The 20,937-nt window shown below is 50.3% G+C and overlaps 2 protein-coding genes across 2 annotated transcripts; one reads left to right on the top strand and one right to left on the bottom strand.

The window, feature by feature from the left end:
- Positions 1-1,360: 1,360 nt before the first annotated feature.
- Positions 1,361-12,828, bottom strand: EMC8 (ER membrane protein complex subunit 8). Its single transcript, XM_055413006.2, has 5 exons — positions 12,349-12,828; positions 5,366-5,442; positions 3,165-3,234; positions 2,391-2,485; positions 1,361-1,906 (listed from the first exon to the last, which is right to left on the bottom strand). Exons 1-5 carry the CDS (start codon positions 12,577-12,579, stop codon positions 1,747-1,749), a joined length of 633 nt encoding a protein of 210 aa, XP_055268981.1. The 5' UTR covers positions 12,580-12,828; the 3' UTR covers positions 1,361-1,746.
- Positions 12,829-12,994: 166 nt separating this feature from the next.
- Positions 12,995-19,870, top strand: COX4I1 (cytochrome c oxidase subunit 4I1). The gene is made up of 5 exons (XM_055413007.2): positions 12,995-13,063; positions 14,234-14,307; positions 18,015-18,182; positions 18,703-18,834; positions 19,618-19,870. The coding sequence occupies exons 2-5, from the start codon at positions 14,235-14,237 to the stop codon at positions 19,752-19,754; spliced, it is 510 nt and encodes a 169-aa protein (XP_055268982.1). The 5' UTR covers positions 12,995-13,063; position 14,234; the 3' UTR covers positions 19,755-19,870.
- The last annotated feature ends 1,067 nt before the right edge of the window (positions 19,871-20,937 follow it).

Below are 20,937 nucleotides of genomic sequence, written 5' to 3'. Positions count from 1 at the left end.
AGTCTTTTCCAGGGAAATCACAATGACTCCATTTCAGTGGCTCTCTGATGGGCTCTCCCTCTCACCCTGGGTGGGTAAACACGACGACTGTTCTAAGGGCCAGGAGGCTGGAGGCCCAGAGGCCACACTCCAGAGGCCAGGCCTGGAGTGAAGATGGAGGGGAGCCTGGCACAGGGCCTGGGGGCTCAGCGGAGGCTTCCTTGTTTTCACAAGCATCCAGAAGCACTTTGGAAACTTTGTTTTTGTTTCTTTACAGATACATTCTTCTCTTTGGAGTATTTATGTTTTCTTTTGAAAACATGAGCCTGACTCTGCTATAGAGAGGGCACCTGGTTCTAGGCAGAAATCCAAACTGGAGAACAGAATACATTCCTGGGAAGCTGGTGGAACCAAGAACAAGAATTGCACAGAGAGGTAAAAATGACAGACAATAAGACCATTTGTGCAATGCTTCCAAACTAGACCTGGCCACACCTTTGGCTTCAAATAGCTCTGCCAGTTACCTTTGACCTTGACCTGGAGGTAGCACACGCTCGTTCTAATTTCAGGAAAAGACAGCCTTTTCTGTGGCAAACGCTAGAGACTGACTCTTCTCCTTTTCAAAATAAAATACAGACCCATCTGAAACAAGACTGTAAGCAATGCTGGAAGGCTGCCTACTTGATAAAACAGTGAAATGCTGCATCATATACCTTTTCAACAGATAACCCAATTATCACAGACTCCCTTCACATGGTCCAAAAAAACGACAGCAGCAAAGGTACAGGTTTCTGCACTCAGCACGGAATAATTCATATGAAAAAGAATAAACGCAATGGAGTCCTTTCCCCATCAATTTCCTACAATGGGGTTAAAACGCTTAACTGTTTCAAGCGTTAACGATTACAGACCGGGCGCTGTAAAACTCCAGGAGCCTATGTTTTGTTCAGTTCGTGTAGCTTCAGATATGAAAAAGAAATAATTCTTGTGAAGAAATAAATTAGAGCCATTTGGGTAATCATGCAAGCCCGTCAGGAGTCAGGACCGACTCTTGCCTTTTTAAGACAATCTTAGCACACTGGTCCCCTTTTGCTTCAGTTCCGTGGGTTTCCCATCTGTCTGGTTGAGGAGCATCATACAGTGCTCCCACGCAAGCTGCCTTCCCAACAGTGTTTGTTTTTACCCTTTAACGATGAAGGTTTCCCAGACACCAGCAGCATTATTCCCATGTGAAGAGACGCAGCAGCTAGGGGAGCCTCCCGGCTGTGGACACCAGCATACGGCTCTCAGACACAGCTTGGCACCGGCACACCAGGCGCGGGCCTGATCCCCCGTCTGAACAATATTAACTCAAACAGGATGAAAACTCACAAACACTCTCTTTTGGGTATAAGATCTGGGCTTTCTTTTTTTTTTCAAAGACAGTTCATATACCTTAAAAAGTATTCTCTCCAGATTATAAAAGGTTAGTTAAAATTGTTTAATAGGAACAATCTTGGACAAGCAGAAACAGCTTTGATTTGAAGAATTACGGCCACGTACAACTGGGAAGGCTCCACAGGGTGGTTGGATGGGACGGTCTGTACCTGGTGTAGAGACTCTGCATTAGACAGGTGACTGATGGACATTCTGCCCTCTCTCAAGGCACACGCCACTTCTGAAAACTCAGCTTTCCACACCGGCTATGATATTTTATTTACATTTAAAAATAACTTTTCTTCTTCAGTGTAGTGGAAATGCCCAAAGACCAGTCACTGAAACCCCTCCTTAACACAAGTGCAGAACAGCTTTATTGATCTCTGGATTTGTCCAGTCATTCCGGATGTCATCCAGGTGGTTATCAAAATCCACGAGTGTTTCGTAGGACCGGCTGTCCAGGAGCGATGCCGAGATCCTCTGGGCCTCCGGCCAGTCTTCACAGTAATCACTATGAGGTGAGACAGGAGAAGTCAGCCTCTTACTCAAAACGCGTGGCGTTTCAATAGAGGAAACAGGAAACCAGCCGCGTGCAGAGTAGTATAAAGGAAGCCAAGGGTGAATTCTAGCAAACACATCTAAACACATGAAGATGCATATAAAGGATATGAAACATGGAAGAGATGACCTTCAAATGAACTTCTGAAAAAGCTAGAGGTAGATGACTGACTGCAAATAAACCACAAAAGCCTAAGAAGAGGGTCTGGCTTAGGAAAAGAGGGCCTGGGATTGGGAGGGGAGACCCGCGAGTGACAGGCTGTCCCCCGAGGGCTGAGGAACACCCATGAATTCTGTATGAGGTGTGCACACTTCTCTAGAGAACATGCTAGCTTAAAAACCCAGAAGGCAGGGGTCAGCTTTCCCGTGGGAGCAGCGAGACGGGACTGGCCCCGGCACAGGCGGCACACGGGCCACCCCTGGGAACGGGCACTCACTAGTGTGGGTCTCTGCAGCGCCATTTGTTTTCATGGTGTTCATACACGTGGATCGTGGGGACCACACAGTCCATCGTGAACTTAGTGTTGTCTACCTGCAACGAGACAAAGGGCGCACTTGCGAACAGTGCGGCAGCCTGCAGGGCCCTCCCTGGGGCTCTCCCATGGGGAAGGCCTCCACAGGGATGGCCAGGGACGGGCACAACACTGCCCACCATGGCAGAAACCCCACCTCGGGGTGCACCCCACCATGGCCCAGGCACACCGTGCATCACGTGGGAGAAACACTGAGGACCTGACTGCTTTCTCACTAACTCGAAGCTTCCAAACGTTACTCTGCCTTCCCTGTTAGAATTCCATCTGAACTGAGAGGAACTCCTGATGTGAGCTATTTCCCTCCCTGCTTCCTCTGCTGTGCTGGTTAACCTAATTCAATATGTCTCACACTCGAATGTATGTTGGAATCATCCGGAAGCTTATGGAGACACAGATTCCTAGGCGGTACTGACACTGTCAGCACAGGGATCCCACTCTGAGACCCGCTGGAGCTGAATGACCCCCCACCTCTGGACACCCGTGTGCCATGACTGCAGCGGCCCTGACTCAGCAACTTTAAGCCTGCAGTTGGGAGAAGACGGCCGAAGGAGGCCACAGTCTGATGAAATAAGTACCTGCTGAAAGGAAACCGCTCACAGACAAAGCTCCCCATCAGCAAGAGGCTGCTCAGCAGCTGTCCCCACACATAGGACTCTGGAGCAAGCGACAGTGACTCACCATGATGAGAGCCGTGTCACTGAAGCCCTCAGCGATTCTGGAGGCCACCTTTTCTGCTACCTGGTTTGGACTGCGAGAGAAGAACCAGAGAGGTTACCAAAATTTAGCTGATGCTGGGCAACACTGTCTGCCTGTGGCAGAGTCAATAGCAATGACATAAAGACCAACAGCACCAGGAAGCTACGCTGCCCCCCGCTCCGTGTGGGGTTACACCCATTTAAGTAGCTTTTAGGAACTGTGATCCCGCTGCAGTGACTTGTTGAGGACTGTGTGGAGCTCAGGGCAGAGCAGGGGCCCTAGTCTCTTTGTGCATCTTTCCCTCTACAATCAGTCTCAGCTTTCTGAAGCAGGGACTGAACCAGAAAGAAACACACTATACAGTTATGATCCTTTTGTTGTGATTGAGGTGAAAAAAGCAGACTTAATGCTTTATAAAAATAAATTTAGCCAAGTAGTCTCTTTTTACCTTCAAAACTGAAAATTTAGAGGTGTGTGATTATCTGCAGCATCGTATTAAGAAAAATGAAACAAAAAACAGTGTAATAGAGAAAGGGCGCCAGGGATTCTCATCCCCCAGGTCACCCTGGAAAGCCCTTACAGTGAAGGCAGTGCTGCACAGGTGTCTCAAGGGCCAGGTCCCGCAGTCACCGGCTCATCTGTCCACACCCTCCCAGAGGCTCCTCTGTCATGCCCGTGGCTGGAGTGCCTCCTGCTCCTGCTGCCACAGCCCCTGCACCACCCTGACAGCATGGGCTCCGGGGTCACCACAGGCCTGGGTTTCAATGCCTTTCAAGTTCAGTGCAGGAACTTGAGGGCAAGGGCCAGGAGTTCGTGGCTCAGCTTAGCAAAGAGCTTGGCCTGGGGCAGGGGATTCACACTCTGGCAGCTTCCTTCGTGTAATAAGACCAAGACTGCACAGGCTGTGAACATGCTCCAGCTCATCAACGCAGGGAGGCAGGTGGACTCAAAGGAGGGGCTGGTAAGAGACACACTGAGGAGAAAGCAGAGGCATGCATGGACGCAGGGACCAAACAGAGATGTCTCGGGAAAAGCTGAAGAATCAGGGATCAGAGAGCAGCTCTGCATGTCGACCACGGAGAGGCTGGCACAGAAGCCGCTCTGAGCCCGTGCTGGGGACCCTATCACCCTCAGTCCCGACTGGGCCCAGTCCTCTAGGATCAAACAGTTCACACTCTGGAAGTGCTCTATCGGTGTACTGTATTATTTCCCCAAATGCTACTGAGTCCCACCACTTGCCTATGCTGGGCAAGTGGACACGACTCCGGGAGGCATTTGGTCTGGGGCCCTTCACTGCACCCCTAACTGCCTGACCATGTGCAGAAAGCTGCAGGGTGACCCGGCTCCTGCCTTTGGCTGTTCAGAGTGCTGACTCCTCTGGGACTCTCTCCGTGAGGTCATGTCAGGCTGGCTGCTAGCCACATCTCTTGACCAAAGGACACTGTTCTTCTTGGGGCGGACTTCCTGACCTGATCTGTCTTCATTCCTTCAGGCAGGGCAGGTGCCAGCTTTTGTCACCAGCTCTGGGTAACTGCATCACCCTCCTTTTTCTGACATATGTTTCACACCTCTGGAAACAACCAGCTTATTAAGCCTACCTCAAATTACCCTAATGTCAGGATGTCATCAGTTTTCCTGCTAGGACATTGACGCAGAAACAAAGCAAAGATCTCAGCTTTGCTCGTTAGGGAGAACCACCATGGGGGCAACTAGCTGGATAAAAGAAAACAAGACCTATTATACGGGAGCAGTAGCAAGCGCCATGTTTCTGTCAAAGCAGCAGACCCAAAGAACACCAAACCTAAAATTTGGTTTTTTTTTTTAACCCCAAAAGAGAGTGGAGTTCTTGCCTGGTGCTCTGCCCTACAGCAATCCCAGTTTGGGAATGGGAAGCGAGGCACAGCTGAGGGGGCACCCCCAACAGGAGGCCCTGGACTCTTGCTTTCGTTTTAAGAATTCCCTTTAAGCAAAATAAAGACAACACAGGACAGAATCCCAAAGTTCATATAAGTGTTTGGAATGACCCGTACCCCAGCCCTCCTGGAATATCATCAACAGCACGGAGGGGCTCTGTTCCCACACTGCACCCCAGTACCCCTGGAGTACTATCAACAAGCATGGAGGGACTCTGTTCTTATAGATTCTGTACCCGGAGCCCACTGAGGGGTTTCGCATGGATATACCTGGCATCCTTTACTCGTTCATTAGCTTGATAATAACCAGCAATCACGTAGCTATTATCTTTGCACCACGAATCAATCTGAAAAGAGAACAAAATTTGGGAAGAAAAAGTGAATGCTTTTCCCTTAAACATCAAGTCTCAATAAACAGAGGAACCCCACTCTCTCAACCAAATGCTGGGACAAGACAAATAGAACTCCTGTATCCTCCTCCCTACAGAACGAAATGGGGGAGTTTCCTGGTGACCTTTGTTGTTTACTCGCTAAGTCATGTCCTAGTCTTTGCGACCCCCATGGACTCTAGCCCACCAAGCTCTTCTGTCCATGGGATTCTAGGATTCTGGGCTTTCACTGCTGTGGCCCAGGTTCAGTCCTTGGCTAGGGAACTGAGATCCCACCAAATTATGGCGGTGGTATGACCACCAAAAAAAAAAAAAACCCCACACCAAATGGATGTATGGGTGTTCAGGGGAAAGAAGGTCACTGCAATTAGCTTTTCCACAATCCACAGGAGGTCAGAGAAAGCAAAGAAGAGCATAGGGTCCCCTTCTCTCGGAGGTGGGGTGTCTTCCTACAGAGGAGGAGCCTGCAATGGCCGGAAGGGATGAGGCTGGACACTAGGAATGACCTCTTCCCCCAGTCCCAGCAGAAGGCTCCAGCGCAGACACATAATAAATGGGTGCCGTGGGTGAGGGGGAACCAGTGTTACCCACTTTCTCTGACAAAATGAAGCACTGAGGCCTTCTGGGGCTTGAATAAGCCTTCAGATTGTTAAAATCAGTCCTTCACAGATAGCAAACTAAAGAGCTCAGAGAAGGTCTAATCTTGCACAGCCAGAAAACAGAGGCAGCATGGGAATGAGTCTCTTTCAAAGTCAAGCCCTTCAGTACTGTTATTTCGGTCTCCTTGCAGTACACGATGAAAGCCCCTCGTGCTGGGGTGTGGGGCACAGAGAAGCACGTGTGCACGCACTCACATGCTTCCCTGTGGTGTGCTTTCAAGTGGGAGCATGGCAGCAGACTTGGAAAGTGTTTTGTTTTACAATGCCACTCTTCTCTCATCAGATTTAGCATCCTGCAGGTCTAAAGCTATTATTAAAAACAACAAAAGGTCGTCCTATTTTGCTGTAATAGAATTTTAATAATACACTGCAGGAAATTCTATTCTCGGCTTGCAAAAGAAGAGATACAATTGATTCTCAAATTTTTCCAAAGTGAATTAACTGGTTAAAAAGGGTTTCTTTTCTCTCTTTTCCCTTTTTAAACATAGCTCTATTCGTTCTTTTTCTCAAATTCTGGTTTGGGACTCCAATAGTATCCTTTATGACTAAAAGTAGATATTACAAAATGGTCACAGTCCAAGGTTCCCTGGCTCACATGAGGATTAGAATAGTAATTCTGGCCTCCTAAGAGCTCACAAATTACCATACTGGGTCAAAACCAAGGCTCAATGAACCAATTAGAGGTTTTGGTCATCCACCCAAGAGATCAGGGCTATGTCTCCAAAATATTTATAATGGCTCTTTCACTCTAACTTTGAGGCAAATTATTCCACAACTACTTATATTTGATTTCTATCACCTCTTAAAAGAATGAGTCTTGGAAACTCTACTGCTGCTTACAGCAGCAAAATTTTCTTTCATTTCTTTCTAAATTTACCTCCACGTGGTATCGAAGGGCATAACCTAGTTCTAAAATCTGGCACTTGGTCCCATTTCCTGAACTCACACCCCGCTGCTGGCCCGCCCTTTGGTGTCGCCCTCTCAGCCTTTGTTTCTGATCTAAGACTGGTCTCTTGAGGGCGTCCTCACGTAGGTGACCCTCACTTCTGCCTGCCTCTGCGTCCCTCGCCTGGCTCCGTGGTGTGGGCTGCTCTGACATCCAGAGTCACAACTACAGACAGCGTCCTGAGTCTGGGAGGGACCCTTAGTGGCCTAACACGGCACAGGCCTGTCTCACAGGGCAGAAGTCTCAATCAAGCCCGTGGGGCTGACTCCTGGCGGAGACTCGAGGGGAGAATCTGCTCCCTGCCTTCCCAACACCACATTCCTCAGGTGGTGGCCGTCTCACTCTGCCGCCTGCTTCTGTTGTCAAAACTCTTTTTCTCTGACTCTTACCCTGCTGCCTCTTATGCAGACCCCTGTGATTATACTGGGTCCATCAGATAATCCAGGATAATCATAGCATTTCAAGATCCTTTATCTTATCTGCAATCTCTTGTTCCATGTAAGATTACCTGTCCAAGGGTCCAAGGACTCGGATGTGGACATCTTGGGGGGGGGGCATTTTTTTTTTGGCCTACCACAGCTACCTTTAATGCAAGGATAAGATGATTATCTCCCATTGCCGCTGTCATGCAGCAGGCTGCACCACGAGGCTTCGGGGGTGTCAGTTCCTTGACCAGACCCTGAACTCAGGCCACAGCAGTGAGAGCACCAAACCCTAACACCAGGCCATTCGGAGCTCCCACAGCACTCTTCAGTGAGCAGTCTAAGCTGCTCCCCAATCGTGCTCCTGGGCTGAAGGGAATGGTTTGGGATTCAGTCCTCAAGAAACACACAGGGTCACCCTGTACCTGCCCTCAGACAGCAGAGAAGGCATCTGACAGGATGGTGGATTCTTGTGACAAACAAACGCATGCCTCAACTGACATTTTACCTAAAAAGGGGTGAATTCCTGTACAAAACACTCTAAAGGCCTAGCTAAACTCCAGCAGAAAAATAATGTCATGACCTTAAACTTCTAGTAGAACTCTTTGTTTTTGTTTGTTTTGTTTTTCTGGCTGCATCACATGGCTTGCAGAATCTTAGTTCCCTGGCCAGGGATTGAACATGGGGCCCTGGCAGGGAAAGCATCTAGTCCTAACTACTGGACCTCAGGGAACTCCTAGTAGAGCTCTTTGAAGAGGTTGTTCCCAAAGTGAACCAGGTCACAAAAGCTCGGTTTTCAAAACCTTTCAGTGATTCAAGTAAGAACCACCAAGTGAAGTCTGGATGCCTGTGATGGGCATGCACATCCACTGTCCAGAGAGACACCAGAGGCCACTAGTTGACAACTGAAGAACCAGCCATCAGAGCCCACAGAAGTAGCGCACACAGCTTCAGTGGACCCAGGCTTCATCAGTGAGTGGATGGACAGTCCACCACGTGGGAATGGGGCAGCTGGCTCTTGAGGGGGTTCAGAGTCCTGCAGTCAGCCCAAACAGCTTGTTAACAAAAAACCTGAGTGGATTTAAGTGGCAGATTATACAGTAGGCAAATAGCACCCTCCAAGTGGGGCTGCTGCTGCTGCTGCTAAGTCACTTCAGTCGTGTCTGACTCTGTGTGACTCCATGGACGGCAGCCCACCAGGCTCCCCTGCCCCTGGGATTCTCCAGGCAAGAACACTGGAGTGGGTTGCCATTTCCTTCTCCAATGCATGAAAGTGAAAGGTGAAAGTGAAGTCACTCAGTCGTGTCCGACTCTTAGCGACCCCATGGACTGCAGCCCACCAGGCTCCTCCGTCCATGGGAGTTTCCAGGCAAGAGTACTGAAGTGGGGCAGGACAAAGCAAAAGAGCTGAAAAGCTGCCTGAACTCTGTTCTCAGTGAATTCGTTTCCGCTGCTTTGGTGTCCTCCTGTGATGCATCTCGTGAACAATCAAAATGAAAATGTTCACGATGGCACTCTGATACCTGGCAAGGGACTCTGATACAAGGTCCAAATCCTGCATTCACTTATGCAGTTTCCTTTACTTTTCAGATGGAAAAAAGGACACTGTCACCTTGGCACAAGCCGCCACCCTCTGTTCACGTCTTTCAGGCCTGCTCCCTCACCGACATGCAGGAGAACTACTAAAGGTTCCAGGCCCACTCGTCCATTCCCAGCTAGGCTGGACAAAGAAAGCAGCTTCTCTCAGCAAACTTACTAGTGTCTGCATGAGCGAGGCACCTCGAGTTCTCATAACATGGCATGCACTTCCATGACCACAGCCCAAAGCAGGCAAGGCAGGGCGCTGCTAAGTAAGAGTCACCCCCAAGCTAGGTCACTTACAAGCTAGGGTGTCTGGGAGCCTCCCTGTCTGCAGTAACACACAGGCCCCGGAGTCTAAAACTAGAGGGGTTGCCTAGTTTCACGGAGAAGATAAAGATCCTCAAATCAGCAGCTGATTCTTCCACGAGAAGGAGCTGGCTTTGGAGGAAAAATGCTGGAGATAAGGGGCCTGGGAACAGAGCGAAGGTCACGGGAAGAACTGAAAGGAGAGCCCAGAGCAGCCAGCTCCCCCTCCCAGGAGGAAGTAGAGGGCTGAGCCGAGAGCCAGAGGGGCGGTAGCCTGGGCAGATGAGCACAGAGAAGGCACACACAGGGGTAGCAGAAGGAATACCAGGCCCAAGTCAAACAAGGAAATCATCGGAGCAGAAGGTACCGACAAGCAGCTCCCAGCACTAGGAAATCACAGTGGGGGTGTGTGTGTTTGGCCCGGAGTGGGGGAAGGACAAAGAGGGCTTAGGGAAACTACAGCTTTATGCTAATTTCCCTGACATTTTATGGGTTTCTGCTATTAGACATAATTCCATCACTACTTACGTCAAAGGGTTGTAAGGATAAATTAAGATAACAGGCTTAAGTACTTAAAAAAACCTGAAAGCTCCCAGAAATGCAAGGATTTTTTTTAAAATGGAAAATTATAATGAAAAGCTTTGCAAAGGAATTTGATGTTGCCCTTTGATGGACAGCATACCAAGTCAGTCTTTCCCACTTATCAAAAATAACTCAATACAAAACTCCCTGAATAGAAACAAGCTATCAGAATTAGGCCTCCTTTATAGTTTTATGGATTTAGATGCTTTATTAAAACATTTTCTACAGCTGATAAACTATGGCTGAGATTTTTCATTGCCTTCAGGTTATAAAGTTGTTAAGACAAAATTTGAATGATATAAACTTAAATATCTTAACAGTAACACAAAAACTTGTAGATGGTTTCAAATGGCAATGTTTTCTTTATAACTTTATTTTGAAAGTTATTTAATTTGTACTCAATTGACATTGTTCTACTTGTTAAATGCTGAGTCTATGATTCAAAGCTTTGATCAATATAAGAAAAGTGAGCACAAACCACCACACTGCTTGGCAAGGACAGATATTCAGACAGTTTTTACTGTCTGAAAAGAAGCTAAGTGCAGAAAACCTAGTTTGCACTTAATTCTGTTGGACAGGAGACTCCAACACTGAAGGGCACATTTGGGGAAGCGCTGGAAGGTGCGTCTGGAGTACAGATGCAGTGGTGCAGAGCGAGCAGTGGTCCCTGAATGAGTTCTACGATGAATCTGTCCACTGCTCACCTCTCTCTGTCTGGTCCCCTTTATACTCTACCTTCTAGTTCATCTCTAAGTCTCCACCCCCACACCCTGGTTTTCACCTGGTCCCTCTGCCTTTCTCCTCCAGCCTTGCCCCTTGGGCCACCACTTGCATGTCCCTTTCTCTGGGCAGCCTGCTCTCCCTGACTCTGCCAGCCTGGGTCAGCAGACCCCTCCCCCAATTTCTGCTTGACCCCCCCATATGGCACTTATTCTTCAGTACTGTACTTGTCTGCCTGGTACAAGTTCAACCGCTACGCATGTACTGTATTTGATCCATAGCAATATCCTTCCCTCAGCACAGGCTTGGCTCTCTGGAGTGCTGCATTAATACTACTGGTCAATCGAGTTCCCTGTGTGTGACTGGACTTCACATAGCCAGTCACCACACAGTTCTTGATAGAATAATCAAGACAGGGAGCTGAAAAGACTTGCATTAAAACAGACACACGCATACCCCAGGAACACACTGATACCAACAGCACATTTCTTCAGGAGCTAAAATGGTTGATTCTATACACATCATCTACTTTCTATGTTCTTCCCCACGATAATAGAAAAAATTCATACAATGACTCAGTTTAACAGGTACTCAAAGATGTGCCCAGTAAGCTTAGGCAAGGACTGCTGGTCTAAAGATACTTTCTGCTTATCAAGAGTTTACATGGGTATCACAGGTAATTTACAAAATGGATTCATTTTACTCATTGGGATGCAGAGAAAAAGGATTTCTACTACTCTTCTCAAACTTAACTACTCTGCGTGAATCAACTAATTCTTTTAGTATCATAGTTTATATACATTCGAAAAACTACCTCAACCCAGGTAGGTCTGAGCCTACTCCTCCCTAAGGTTTTAACTCCAATTTATAGGTGGTCTTTTTTCCTTCACCGGTCACCATACCTCAACAACTACGGCCTAGAATTCAATAACCAGTCGGTCTGTTCCTATGCCACACCGTTCCCCACTGTACTTCAAATAAACCAGTCGTGAGCAGACCCACAGAAGTGTGCGGGCTGGAAGGCAAGTCTGCTCTGGCTTTTAAATTCCACACAAAGTCTTCAGCTTTTAAAACCACGGGTGCATTCCAGATGTCGCTAAGGAGGACAGACAAGCTCTTGTTCACGGAGCGCTCGACGCCGCCTTTCTAACCGAGGGTCCACCCTGGGTGTCCCGGGGCAGTGACGTGGGAAGAACCGCGCCTTCACACCTACGGCAGACACGGATCCGGCCCCGCGACGGTGCGCGCGAGCCCGACGGCAGCGTCCAAACTCCCTGCGACTCAAAATTCCAAATACAGACGCTCGGCTAACAGCGGCTTGTCTCTATAAGGGCTACTGGTGTGAGAAAATAGGTGCCTTCTCCGTCGCCTAAGGCGTTATAACAACACCCGGGACGACGAAGGTCGCCCCTTCTGCCGCTGCAACGACGAGTTGCCTGCCACCTGCGAGGCGCTTGCTAAGTGCGTGCGGGCAAAGACCAACGCGCCCTCGCGGGTCGTCCGTTCACGGTCCTGGCGAACTCGGCGGTGCTGGGTCCCCAGATTCCGGCTGGACCACCCTGAGCTTCTAGCCGGGACGGCTCGGAAGCCGACTGTCAGCCCGTCTCCTGTCCCGCTAACTCCGAGGAAAGCCCCTTCCCGCGCTTACCAGGGTGAGGGCCACCTCCAGCATGGGGGCCAGGGCCAGGGTGCCGTGGAAGAGGGGGATACAGTCCACGAAGAGGGTGTGGTGGGCGCCCGGGCCGCCCAGGGGCAGGTGCTCCTTGCGCGGCTTCTGCTTCTCGGCCACGAGCAGTCCGTTGACGGCGCAGTGCGGGTACTTCGCGCCGTGCAGCACCATCTTGCAGTAGGCCTGCGTGGTCAGCTTCACCCCGGGCATGCTGAGCCCGGGAGGGCCCCGGAGGCCCGGCGCCGGCCGAGGCCTGGATCCGCTGCCCGGCCGCGCGGCGCCTCAGGGGAGAAGCAGGACTAGGCGGCGGCTCCCTGGCGCGGCCCCGCGGCTGGCGAGGGCCCCTGACGGGCCCAGTTTCGCTTGAGCTCCGCTCCTCAGAAGTCGGCTAACCACCCGGGAGAAGCCGCTGCGGCCACCTTAAGACTCCACTCGCGCTTCTCGCCGGGCACCGCCGGAAAGCGGACGTCCAGTAGCCGCCGGAAAGCCGCCCAGTCCGGCGTTTTACGACATTCGGCGCTCGACCTACTTCCGGTCCTGTGACCTCCCGCGCGGTCGGGCGCGGGGTGGAGTCCTCCTAGATCCCGTGGTGCTCCGCGGCTCGGTCTCGGTCTCTTCCGGTCGCGGGCAGCCGAGCCGAACGTAGAGGGCGGTCGCGGCGGGCACGTCGGCAGCGGCTGTTCGGTGGCGGAAGGTGAGGCGGGCGGTGGCCGGTCCGCGCCGCGAGGCTGAGGAGGGTCGGGCTCCCGGAGCCCTCGGGCCTGCGTGCCCGCGGCCGGGCGCTCACAGGGAACTGACGATTGGGTCTCCTGTCCCGGTGACATTGAGGCCGGCCCTTGGGGGCTCCGAGCTCTGGAGCCGCCTGGTCGCTACTTATGTGACGCCTGGAAGCATCCGGCCGGTCCCCTCTTGTCCTTCCGCAGCCGCGGGCTGGCTACGGCTCTGACCTTGGAGTGTCCGCTGGTCGAGGGCGGGGGCCTGAGGGCAGGTCGCCTCGCGGGCTCCCGGCCGCCCCTCCCGACGGTACTGCGCCACCGCTTGGGGTGTAACGGGGCTCCGAGGGAGGCGCCCCGCTTCCCGGCCTGTTGGACGCTCAGGCGCTGGCCAGGCTGGGGGGAAAACACGGGAAACGGAGGCGAGTTCGGCCCTGACGTCATGCTTCTGTTTATTCTGCCTCTAGTGGGCTGCTTTCATCTTTTTCATCGTCAGCAGCCCCCTGAAAGGTCCAGTTTTAAGGGAGGAGCAAATAGGGGAGCTAGGCCTGACCCAGAAAAGGTCCAAGCGAGAGGGGTGTCATCCGGTCATTCGTTGTCCTGCAGGGATTGAAAGTGGACCAGGCCGCTTTTGCATCCTTTCCCCTTCATTTCCCCTTCCAAGTCGGGCCACATATTAGGTCTGTAACCAAGTAATGAGTGCGGTGCGTGTCTCTTAGTTACTTGAAACTGTTTACCTTTTCCTTCTAGGCGGTGGAGCCCATTATTGGCAGCACATTCTAGCTTTTCCAGTCTCCTTAAACTATTTTTTTTCCTCTTTGCTTTTTAAAAAAGCTGATTTTTTAAAAAAGGAAAAAAAAAAGCAAAACCCCTCAAACAAACCAGATTTCTACGAATTGCCTAAAGTGTGTATATATGGCAGATGGTTTATAACGAAGCTCCATTAAAACATGCTCTCTGCTGAGAGAAAAAGCCTTCATCTTAGGTTTTTTAAAAAAATTCACAGTAATGAAGAACCGGTCACTTATGTTGGGGAGAAGAAGAAAAAAAAGAATTGCATTGACTTCCAGAATGCACTGGGGCAAAAAAAAGAATCCTTCCTAATAGGTGCTTACTCTTGTTCATAGTGAAGGTACATTTTTATCTTTCAGAATGTTGGCGACCAGAGTATTTAGCCTGATTGGCAGGCGTGCAATTTCAACCTCGGTGTGTGTTCGGGCCCATGGTAAGTGTAATCTTTCTTTTTACTCTGCTGCTTAAAAGGCCGTGTGCTAGTTTCAGACATGGAGTGCTTTGGTCCTGATCACGTTTGTTGAGGAATTTGAAGGGAGATACATTCAGTTTAATGGTGCCTGGTTCTAGATTAAAGAGTTTTAATGAATTCTGGTCTGAGTCTTTGCTTATACTGATATTTTCTTCCTTTTCCTTCCCTCCTCATGTTTTCAGGTTCAAGTTCCGCATCTTTTAAGAGATCCACATTATACCTGACTTTATTGTTCCATACCCGCCACCCCACTGCCACCCCCAACTTCTAGCCATTTACCTTGAATGCTGTTTAAATTATTGGGACAGTGGAGGGGAAGGAGCTTGGACTTCTAACCTGAACTGGGTTTAATCTCATTTCTACCTTGGACACGCTCAAGTTTAGGAATCTGTTCTCTCACCTGAAATGTAGTTAAAGAACCTAATTTAGAGCCTGGCAGATAGCAAGTTGAGTTTTGCATTTATCAAGCATCTTCTTTGTAGCTGTCAGTGTTAGACACTTAGAATAAAGGAATATGAGACATGGAATTACTCCACAGAGTGTCGGCAGTCTGGAGAGAAAAGATACATGAAGGCAGTGTTTGAGTGAGAGATAGGCTCCGAGGAGAAACATTTAGCCTGGCCTGAGGTACGGGGAGGGGCTTCTGGAGGAGAGGCCTTGCTCAGCTGAAGGGCTGGTAGGGTTCCCTCACACTCGAGGGGAATGGCATTCCAGGCAGAGGGAAAGCCAGCGGGAGGAGGAAATGGGAGTCATTGTGACAGATTGTGTTACTGGGGAGTCAAGTGCAAGGCTCGAGTGATGGGTGATGAAGTCGAGAGCAAGACTCCTGTATCCAGGGACTCAGGAGCTTTTGTCTGAGCTGCTTTATGTGTGATTTTTTTCCCTTGATGTTGTGTCCTTTAATTGGTGATACTTTGGTGTTACATTTGTGTATGTCCTTTATACTGCTTAAGATAACAGACTCTAAAACAGATAGTTTTAGTAAAAGCATTATTGAGATATTATTTAAATGAGTAGATAATAAAAAATTGGGTTGTTAATACATACAGAAAGAAACACTTTCACTAAAAGCCTAGGAAGTCACTTAGGTCAAAGATTACCTTTTGTTTCCATTTTGGTTTTGCTAATGTATTTTCTTAGCTTTTTGTTTGTTTAGTTTGAAGTATAATTTACAGAAAGGAAAGTTTATCTTTTCTGGATGTTATGTTTCTATGGATTTTGATAAACTTATTCAACTGTGTGACAATGACTTCAGTCAGGACGTGCAACACTTCCATCACCCCTCAAGGTCCCTTCATGTCCCTTTGGTCATTTTGATATTCTCTGAGAAGGCAACTTCTTTCTCCTTCAGGGGCACTGACCAGGGCTTATTCTTAGACATTGCTTTTGGCGTAGGAAGTCAGATCTAGTTGGTCCCTACTTGAAACCACCCGCTGGCTCCTCATGCCTGGAGTAACATCAGCCCCCGGGCTCACTGGCCTCATCACATCAGACTCACAAAGGCAGAGAGCAGCCCAGACCAGCCCTCCCCAGTGGCTCGCTCCCTGCCTCACTGGTGTTTTGTTTCTCAGATGCACCAGGCCGCCTCCTTCTGCCTCAGCTCCAGGGGTGTTCCAGTCGTCACCCTCCGTGCAGGTGTCATATTACAGGAAAATAGGTCCTGCCTCGCCCTGTGTGCTCCCTTAGAGGCTGTGGGTTTGTGGGTAGTTTGAGGGGCGTTTGCCTCTTGGAGCGTGAGCTTTTGGAAGCAGAGACCTGCCGCGCTTACTCACTGCTGCCTCTCGAGCACACAGTAAGCAGTTGGAGGAAACTGCTGTCTCTCAGACGAGCTTCGTCCTTTCATTCTAAAGTTCTAGTTGTATAAGTCATAGATGAAGTGGTTCTCCACATAGAATAGCCATTGGGAGCCCCCATTGGCAGTTCGGGTGTTCATGTGGAGACACATCTGATTGAGAGGGGAGCTCAGATACACCGGATTTCATCAGCAGGCCCCATATCCATCCAGATTGAGGATAGAAATGATAAAACCGTCACTGGGGTCCAAAATCTTTGCTTTTCTCTCCTTTTAAAAGGAATGTTTGGTATGTTAACATTTATGTGTCTGTGTGGGGGCCTCCCCCACCCCTCCATTTACTAGGGAACCAGGCCAAAAGTTAGGAAGAGCCTTTGGCATCAGTGAGGTCACGAATTAGTCATTCTTGTTCTAGAACATGTAATTTTATGCTTAGGATGCTTCAAGGTTATATGCATTTGCATCTTGATAACAGTTTTATTAAGATATATTTCCCATAACACCCTGACACATTAAAGGCTACACTTCAGCAGTTTTCAGTACATTCGCTGAGTTGTGCCATTATCCTCTAATCAACTTGAGAACATTCTCATCACGCTAATTAACATCTATTTTTAATAACTCTTGTAAGCTGAGTGCTTTTTAGTCCACTCATCATTTAAATAGAGTCTTAGAGTTTTAAAATTGGGAAGTTTTAAATGAAAACTTTTAAAATGAAAATTCTAGCCATTTTCATCTCAGTCTCTTTGGGATGAGGTTGGGTATGAATATATGAGTGTGCTAATCGTTGGCAAGGCACCGGTGAGCATTTGGAGAAATTTTACTGCTTTGTTTAAGGTGCAGGGTTTTCTTTCAGTGTTGTTAACATGGTTTGGGAGATTTCAATCATTCAGACTAAGCTAATGGAGGCGAAGCATTTTTGCAGGACTTTATACCTCCAGATTCGTTCTCAACACAGAATTTCCTTGCAAATAGAGGGTAGAATCCAACAGCTTTTTGCTGAGGGAAAACCTTAAAGTTTAAGATACTCCTTTTTTCCCTGATTTTTTGAACTTTTCCCCTTTTTACTACAGTAATGCATTGGGTACACACCAGTTGGAAGGTGCTGAAGTTTTTATCTTTTTGGGCAGAAGTCTCCATTTCATCCCCGCTTTCCACTAATGACAACTTGGGTTTACCTTGTGTTTAGTGGCATATTCATGTGAGTATCTACACGTAACTTGGATTCTTAAAAGGAAAATATAACCCTGAAGATGTTCTGTGAGTTGGTGTGTACACGACTCTCTTCCCATTTTGAGCTAGAACAGTACCTGGCATACAGTAGGCACTCTGGAAGCATTTGTTTAACAAGCCAAACGGCTCCATGATGCACATTTCTAAGGTTATTCGCTACTTTGCTGTAATAAGCAGTGCCACAGTAGCCATCTTTTCATGTCTTTCTTTCTGAACTTTGAACCCTCGTTTCTTTTATGAGTTTTATATTGTTCTTCCCTGGTAGTTGGAGTTCCTTGTGGAAGGGCATCCATTTACTCCAGGCTCCAGTCAGTCCAGGGAACCTGAGTAGCCTTCCAACGTCTGTGTGAGCCCTGGTGGTTGCAGGATGTGCTCTCTTGTTAGCAGTGCCCTGGCAGTCTTCTGTTTTGCTGTGATGAAGAGTGCTGATGTTACCATCTACCCTCCGTCCTCACCTGCTCTCGGCCCCATGGGGCGAGCCTGCTCCCCATGTTACATGACCGTCCTGTGGCTGTTTGGAATGGGGGTCACAGCCCCTAGGATGACTGAGGTTTTCAGGGTGCGCATACCTGTAGTGACTTCAGTTCTTAGAAGTACTGCCTTGTTTGTAACTGAACCTACATGAATTTCAAATTTTTTTTAGGAAGTGTTGTAAAGAGTGAAGATTATGCTCTCCCGAGTTATGTCGACCGGCGTGACTACCCCTTGCCCGACGTGGCCCACGTCAAGAACCTGTCTGCCAGCCAGAAGGCCTTGAAGGAGAAGGAGAAGGCTTCCTGGAGCAGCCTCTCCATTGATGAGAAAGTTGAACGTGGGTATTGAAGGCACCACGGGCGGCCTGTGTTGGGCGAGAATTCTGGTTCTGGGATGGGCCCGGAGACCACTGTGCTGGGGAGGGTGGGGGTACTGTGCCTCTGTGGGGCTGTCCAGGGCCTTAGCTCTGCCAGTTGGCTGAACCCCCTCCCAGGCGCCTCTGTCCATGCTCGTGGGGTCAGCCCCCAGGAGGAGCGGGAACGGGTGCAGAGCCACCAAGTGGAACTTGGAATGGTTTACATGTGTGAGCAGCTCCTCTGTGCCTCTGCTTGGTGGGGCTGGGTGTGCTAAGTACTGATGGAAGATCACTGACACACCGTCAGGAAGAAGGCACAGTAAACGGACCCTGTGCCTTACTCTAAATAAGGAAGCATTTCAGGTTTTTCCCCCCACCCAGAACAAACTCAGCCTGTGCTGTGTTCCTCACTCCTCGCCCCCCCCCCCCCCCCCCCGCCGTGTTATGGAGCTCTCCCGCAAGGCGGGTCCTTGGCCCGCAGCACTGTCCATTCTCTCCGCAGTGTACCGCCTCAAGTTCAAGGAGAGCTTTGCTGAGATGAACAGGAGCACAAATGAGTGGAAGACGGTGGTGGGTGTGGCCATGTTCTTCATCGGCTTCACCGGGCTCCTCCTCATCTGGGAGAAGCACTATGGTGAGTGGGGCGGGGCCGTCACACAGACAGGCGTCTCCATCTGCTCCATCCTGGAGTGTTCCCCAGCTGTGGGAGGCTGGCTCGCGTGAACTGAAGTGGTGTGGCCTGAAGCTGATGGATCCTGAATGGGCATGCTTGGTTTTCCAGCCTAGCACGTTTGTAGTAGCTCATCTGTTTGGCGGTCAGGTGTCAAGGAGAAGGTGTGGGAGTTAGACCGAGGAGGAGGACACTCTTAGCATCGGGGGCTGTTTGGGCTGCAGGGACTGCAGCACAGGTCACCAGAGGTCTGGGTCTTTAGACCTAGCAGCCTCTGCTCTGCCAGCGGCGGGGCTGCCCGCTGGTCCTGGTGCTGCCTGTCCCGCATTGTCTGTTCTGTGGGGTAGGCGGGCCCATTCTGAGAAGGGGTGGTCCTGTCCTTGCAGCCTGCCTGTGGACGCGGGTTGGGGACAGGCCGTGGCTGTCTGCTGTTTCCTGAGTCGCCTTTGGTTCTGCTTGTGCTCCATGCTTGCCAGTGTGCCTGCTGTCTGTGTCCTGCCCAGAAGACATTCTACTGTAGCGTTGTGTTTTCCTGCTCACCGTTACAAACCAGGGTGTAATTTGGAAATACCAAGTTGTCAGTGGGCAGAGTTTGAAGCCAGCACGTGTGTGTGGGTGTGGGTGTTGAGTGGCCGATGACGGTGCTGATCAGTTGGCTAGTGAGATGGGAAGACGCGCCTGTGTGACACGTTGTTAGAAACACCTTGTCAAGACAGTGTCGCCTCATGACGTTGTTTTGGACTGTAGTGTACGGCCCCATCCCGCACACCTTTGAAGAGGAGTGGGTGGCCAAGCAGACCAAGAGGATGCTCGACATGAAGGTGGCCCCCATCCAGGGCTTCTCAGCCAAGTGGGACTACGACAAGAACGAGTGGAAGAAGTGAGGATGCGCGGCCCCCGAGTCTGCGCCTCACCTGTCCGGTCACCGCCATGCAGCTCCGCATGCTCACTGGAAGCGCTGTCTCAGCACCAGTGCGAATAAACGCAGTTTCCATGACAACCTTGTGGTTGGTTCTTTGACGGTGAATGAAGTGAAGCAGCGCTTACGCACGGGAGGTTTCTCCCAAGTGTCTGTCAGGAGTCAGTGTGTTTTGGGTGTAAGTGAACTGGCAAAAACAAGTTATATAAGGACTAGCATGTGAAAACTAAAAATACAGAGTCCTTGGCAAGAGGTTTTTATGAGAGTAAAATCCCATTTCAGTAGCCACCGACAGATGTCCCTGTGGTCGGTTTTCTCCTGGAACTGTCCCCTTCAGGTTGTTGGTGTTGGTTGGAGTGTGTGACCACGAGGTTGGAAAGGGCAGGCTGAGTTCTGCGTCTCCTGCCTGATTTCCTGGCTGCTCTCCACCTTTTTATCTAAGAAGCCACAGTGAAGCCAGTGCCAGGTACCCTGCCCTGGTCCCCCAGCAGGCAGGCTCCCCGTGGGGGCTGCTCCTGCTGTCCTGTGGTTCTCCCCCTTCACTAAAGTCCATTCCCCTCCCTGGTCCCTGGGGCCCCTGCAGGGGGTGCAGAACAAATCCGAGAATACAAGCTGTGTGATGGGGGCTGCCGGATAGCCGGTGCAGAGGGGTCTCCCAGCAGCATTGGTGCAGGGGCAGGCGGGCAGGTGGGGAAGGAGCTGTAACTGGAGGGAAATTGTGCCCTAGAGCTCACGGGGGCGGGGGGTGAGATGGAAAGATGGCCATAGGCTCATGGAGAAGCAGGTTTAACTAGAACCCCCGACCGTGGTGTCTTCCGGCATGTTCTCAGAGGCCAGCTGACCCCGACCCTCCCCCCCCCCCAGGCCCCTCTGGTGGGAGAGGAAGTGCTGGAGCGGCAGGGCGCAAGTCTGGCTGTGAGGGCCAGGGGGCTCTGGGCAGCTCGGGCCTCCCTCTTGGCGATGCTGTTTGTAGCTCCTTTCTGGGGAGGGCTCCTGTTACGGGACAAACCTGGCCCACCATGTGGCTCTTCTGACACTTGAGTGGCCCTGGTGGGGTACCTGCCCTGGCTAGGTGCTCGCCGTCTCCTCAGAATGACCCCAAGAGGGAGGGGACCTTCCCAGGTTGGATGGAGCCACCGAAGTTGGCT

This window comes from Moschus berezovskii, chromosome 22 (assembly GCF_049115385.1).
Source record: "Moschus berezovskii isolate FMDL1 chromosome 22, NW_MosBer_1.0, whole genome shotgun sequence".
In the NCBI taxonomy this organism is placed as follows: domain Eukaryota; kingdom Metazoa; phylum Chordata; class Mammalia; order Artiodactyla; family Moschidae; genus Moschus; species Moschus berezovskii.
The sequence above is the reverse complement of the archived record's forward strand: the minus strand, read 5'-3'. Positions and strand labels throughout refer to the sequence as shown.

Excerpts from the sequence above, each read along its gene's own strand:
- EMC8 (XM_055413006.2), bottom strand. The coding sequence starts at position 12,579 with ATGCCCGGGGTGAAGCTGACCACGCAGGCCTACTGCAAGATGGTGCTG. Across the intron at positions 2,486-3,164 it reads GTGACACGGCTCTCATCATG|GTAGACAACACTAAGTTCAC; the intron begins GTGAGTCACTGT and ends GTCTCGTTGCAG. Across the intron at positions 1,907-2,390 it reads CGCTGCAGAGACCCACACTA|TGATTACTGTGAAGACTGGC; the intron begins GTGAGTGCCCGT and ends CTCACCTCATAG.
- COX4I1 (XM_055413007.2), top strand. The coding sequence starts at position 14,235 with ATGTTGGCGACCAGAGTATTTAGCCTGATTGGCAGGCGTGCAATTTCA. Across the intron at positions 14,308-18,014 it reads GGTGTGTGTTCGGGCCCATG|GAAGTGTTGTAAAGAGTGAA; the intron begins GTAAGTGTAATC and ends AATTTTTTTTAG. Across the intron at positions 18,835-19,617 it reads CATCTGGGAGAAGCACTATG|TGTACGGCCCCATCCCGCAC; the intron begins GTGAGTGGGGCG and ends TTTGGACTGTAG.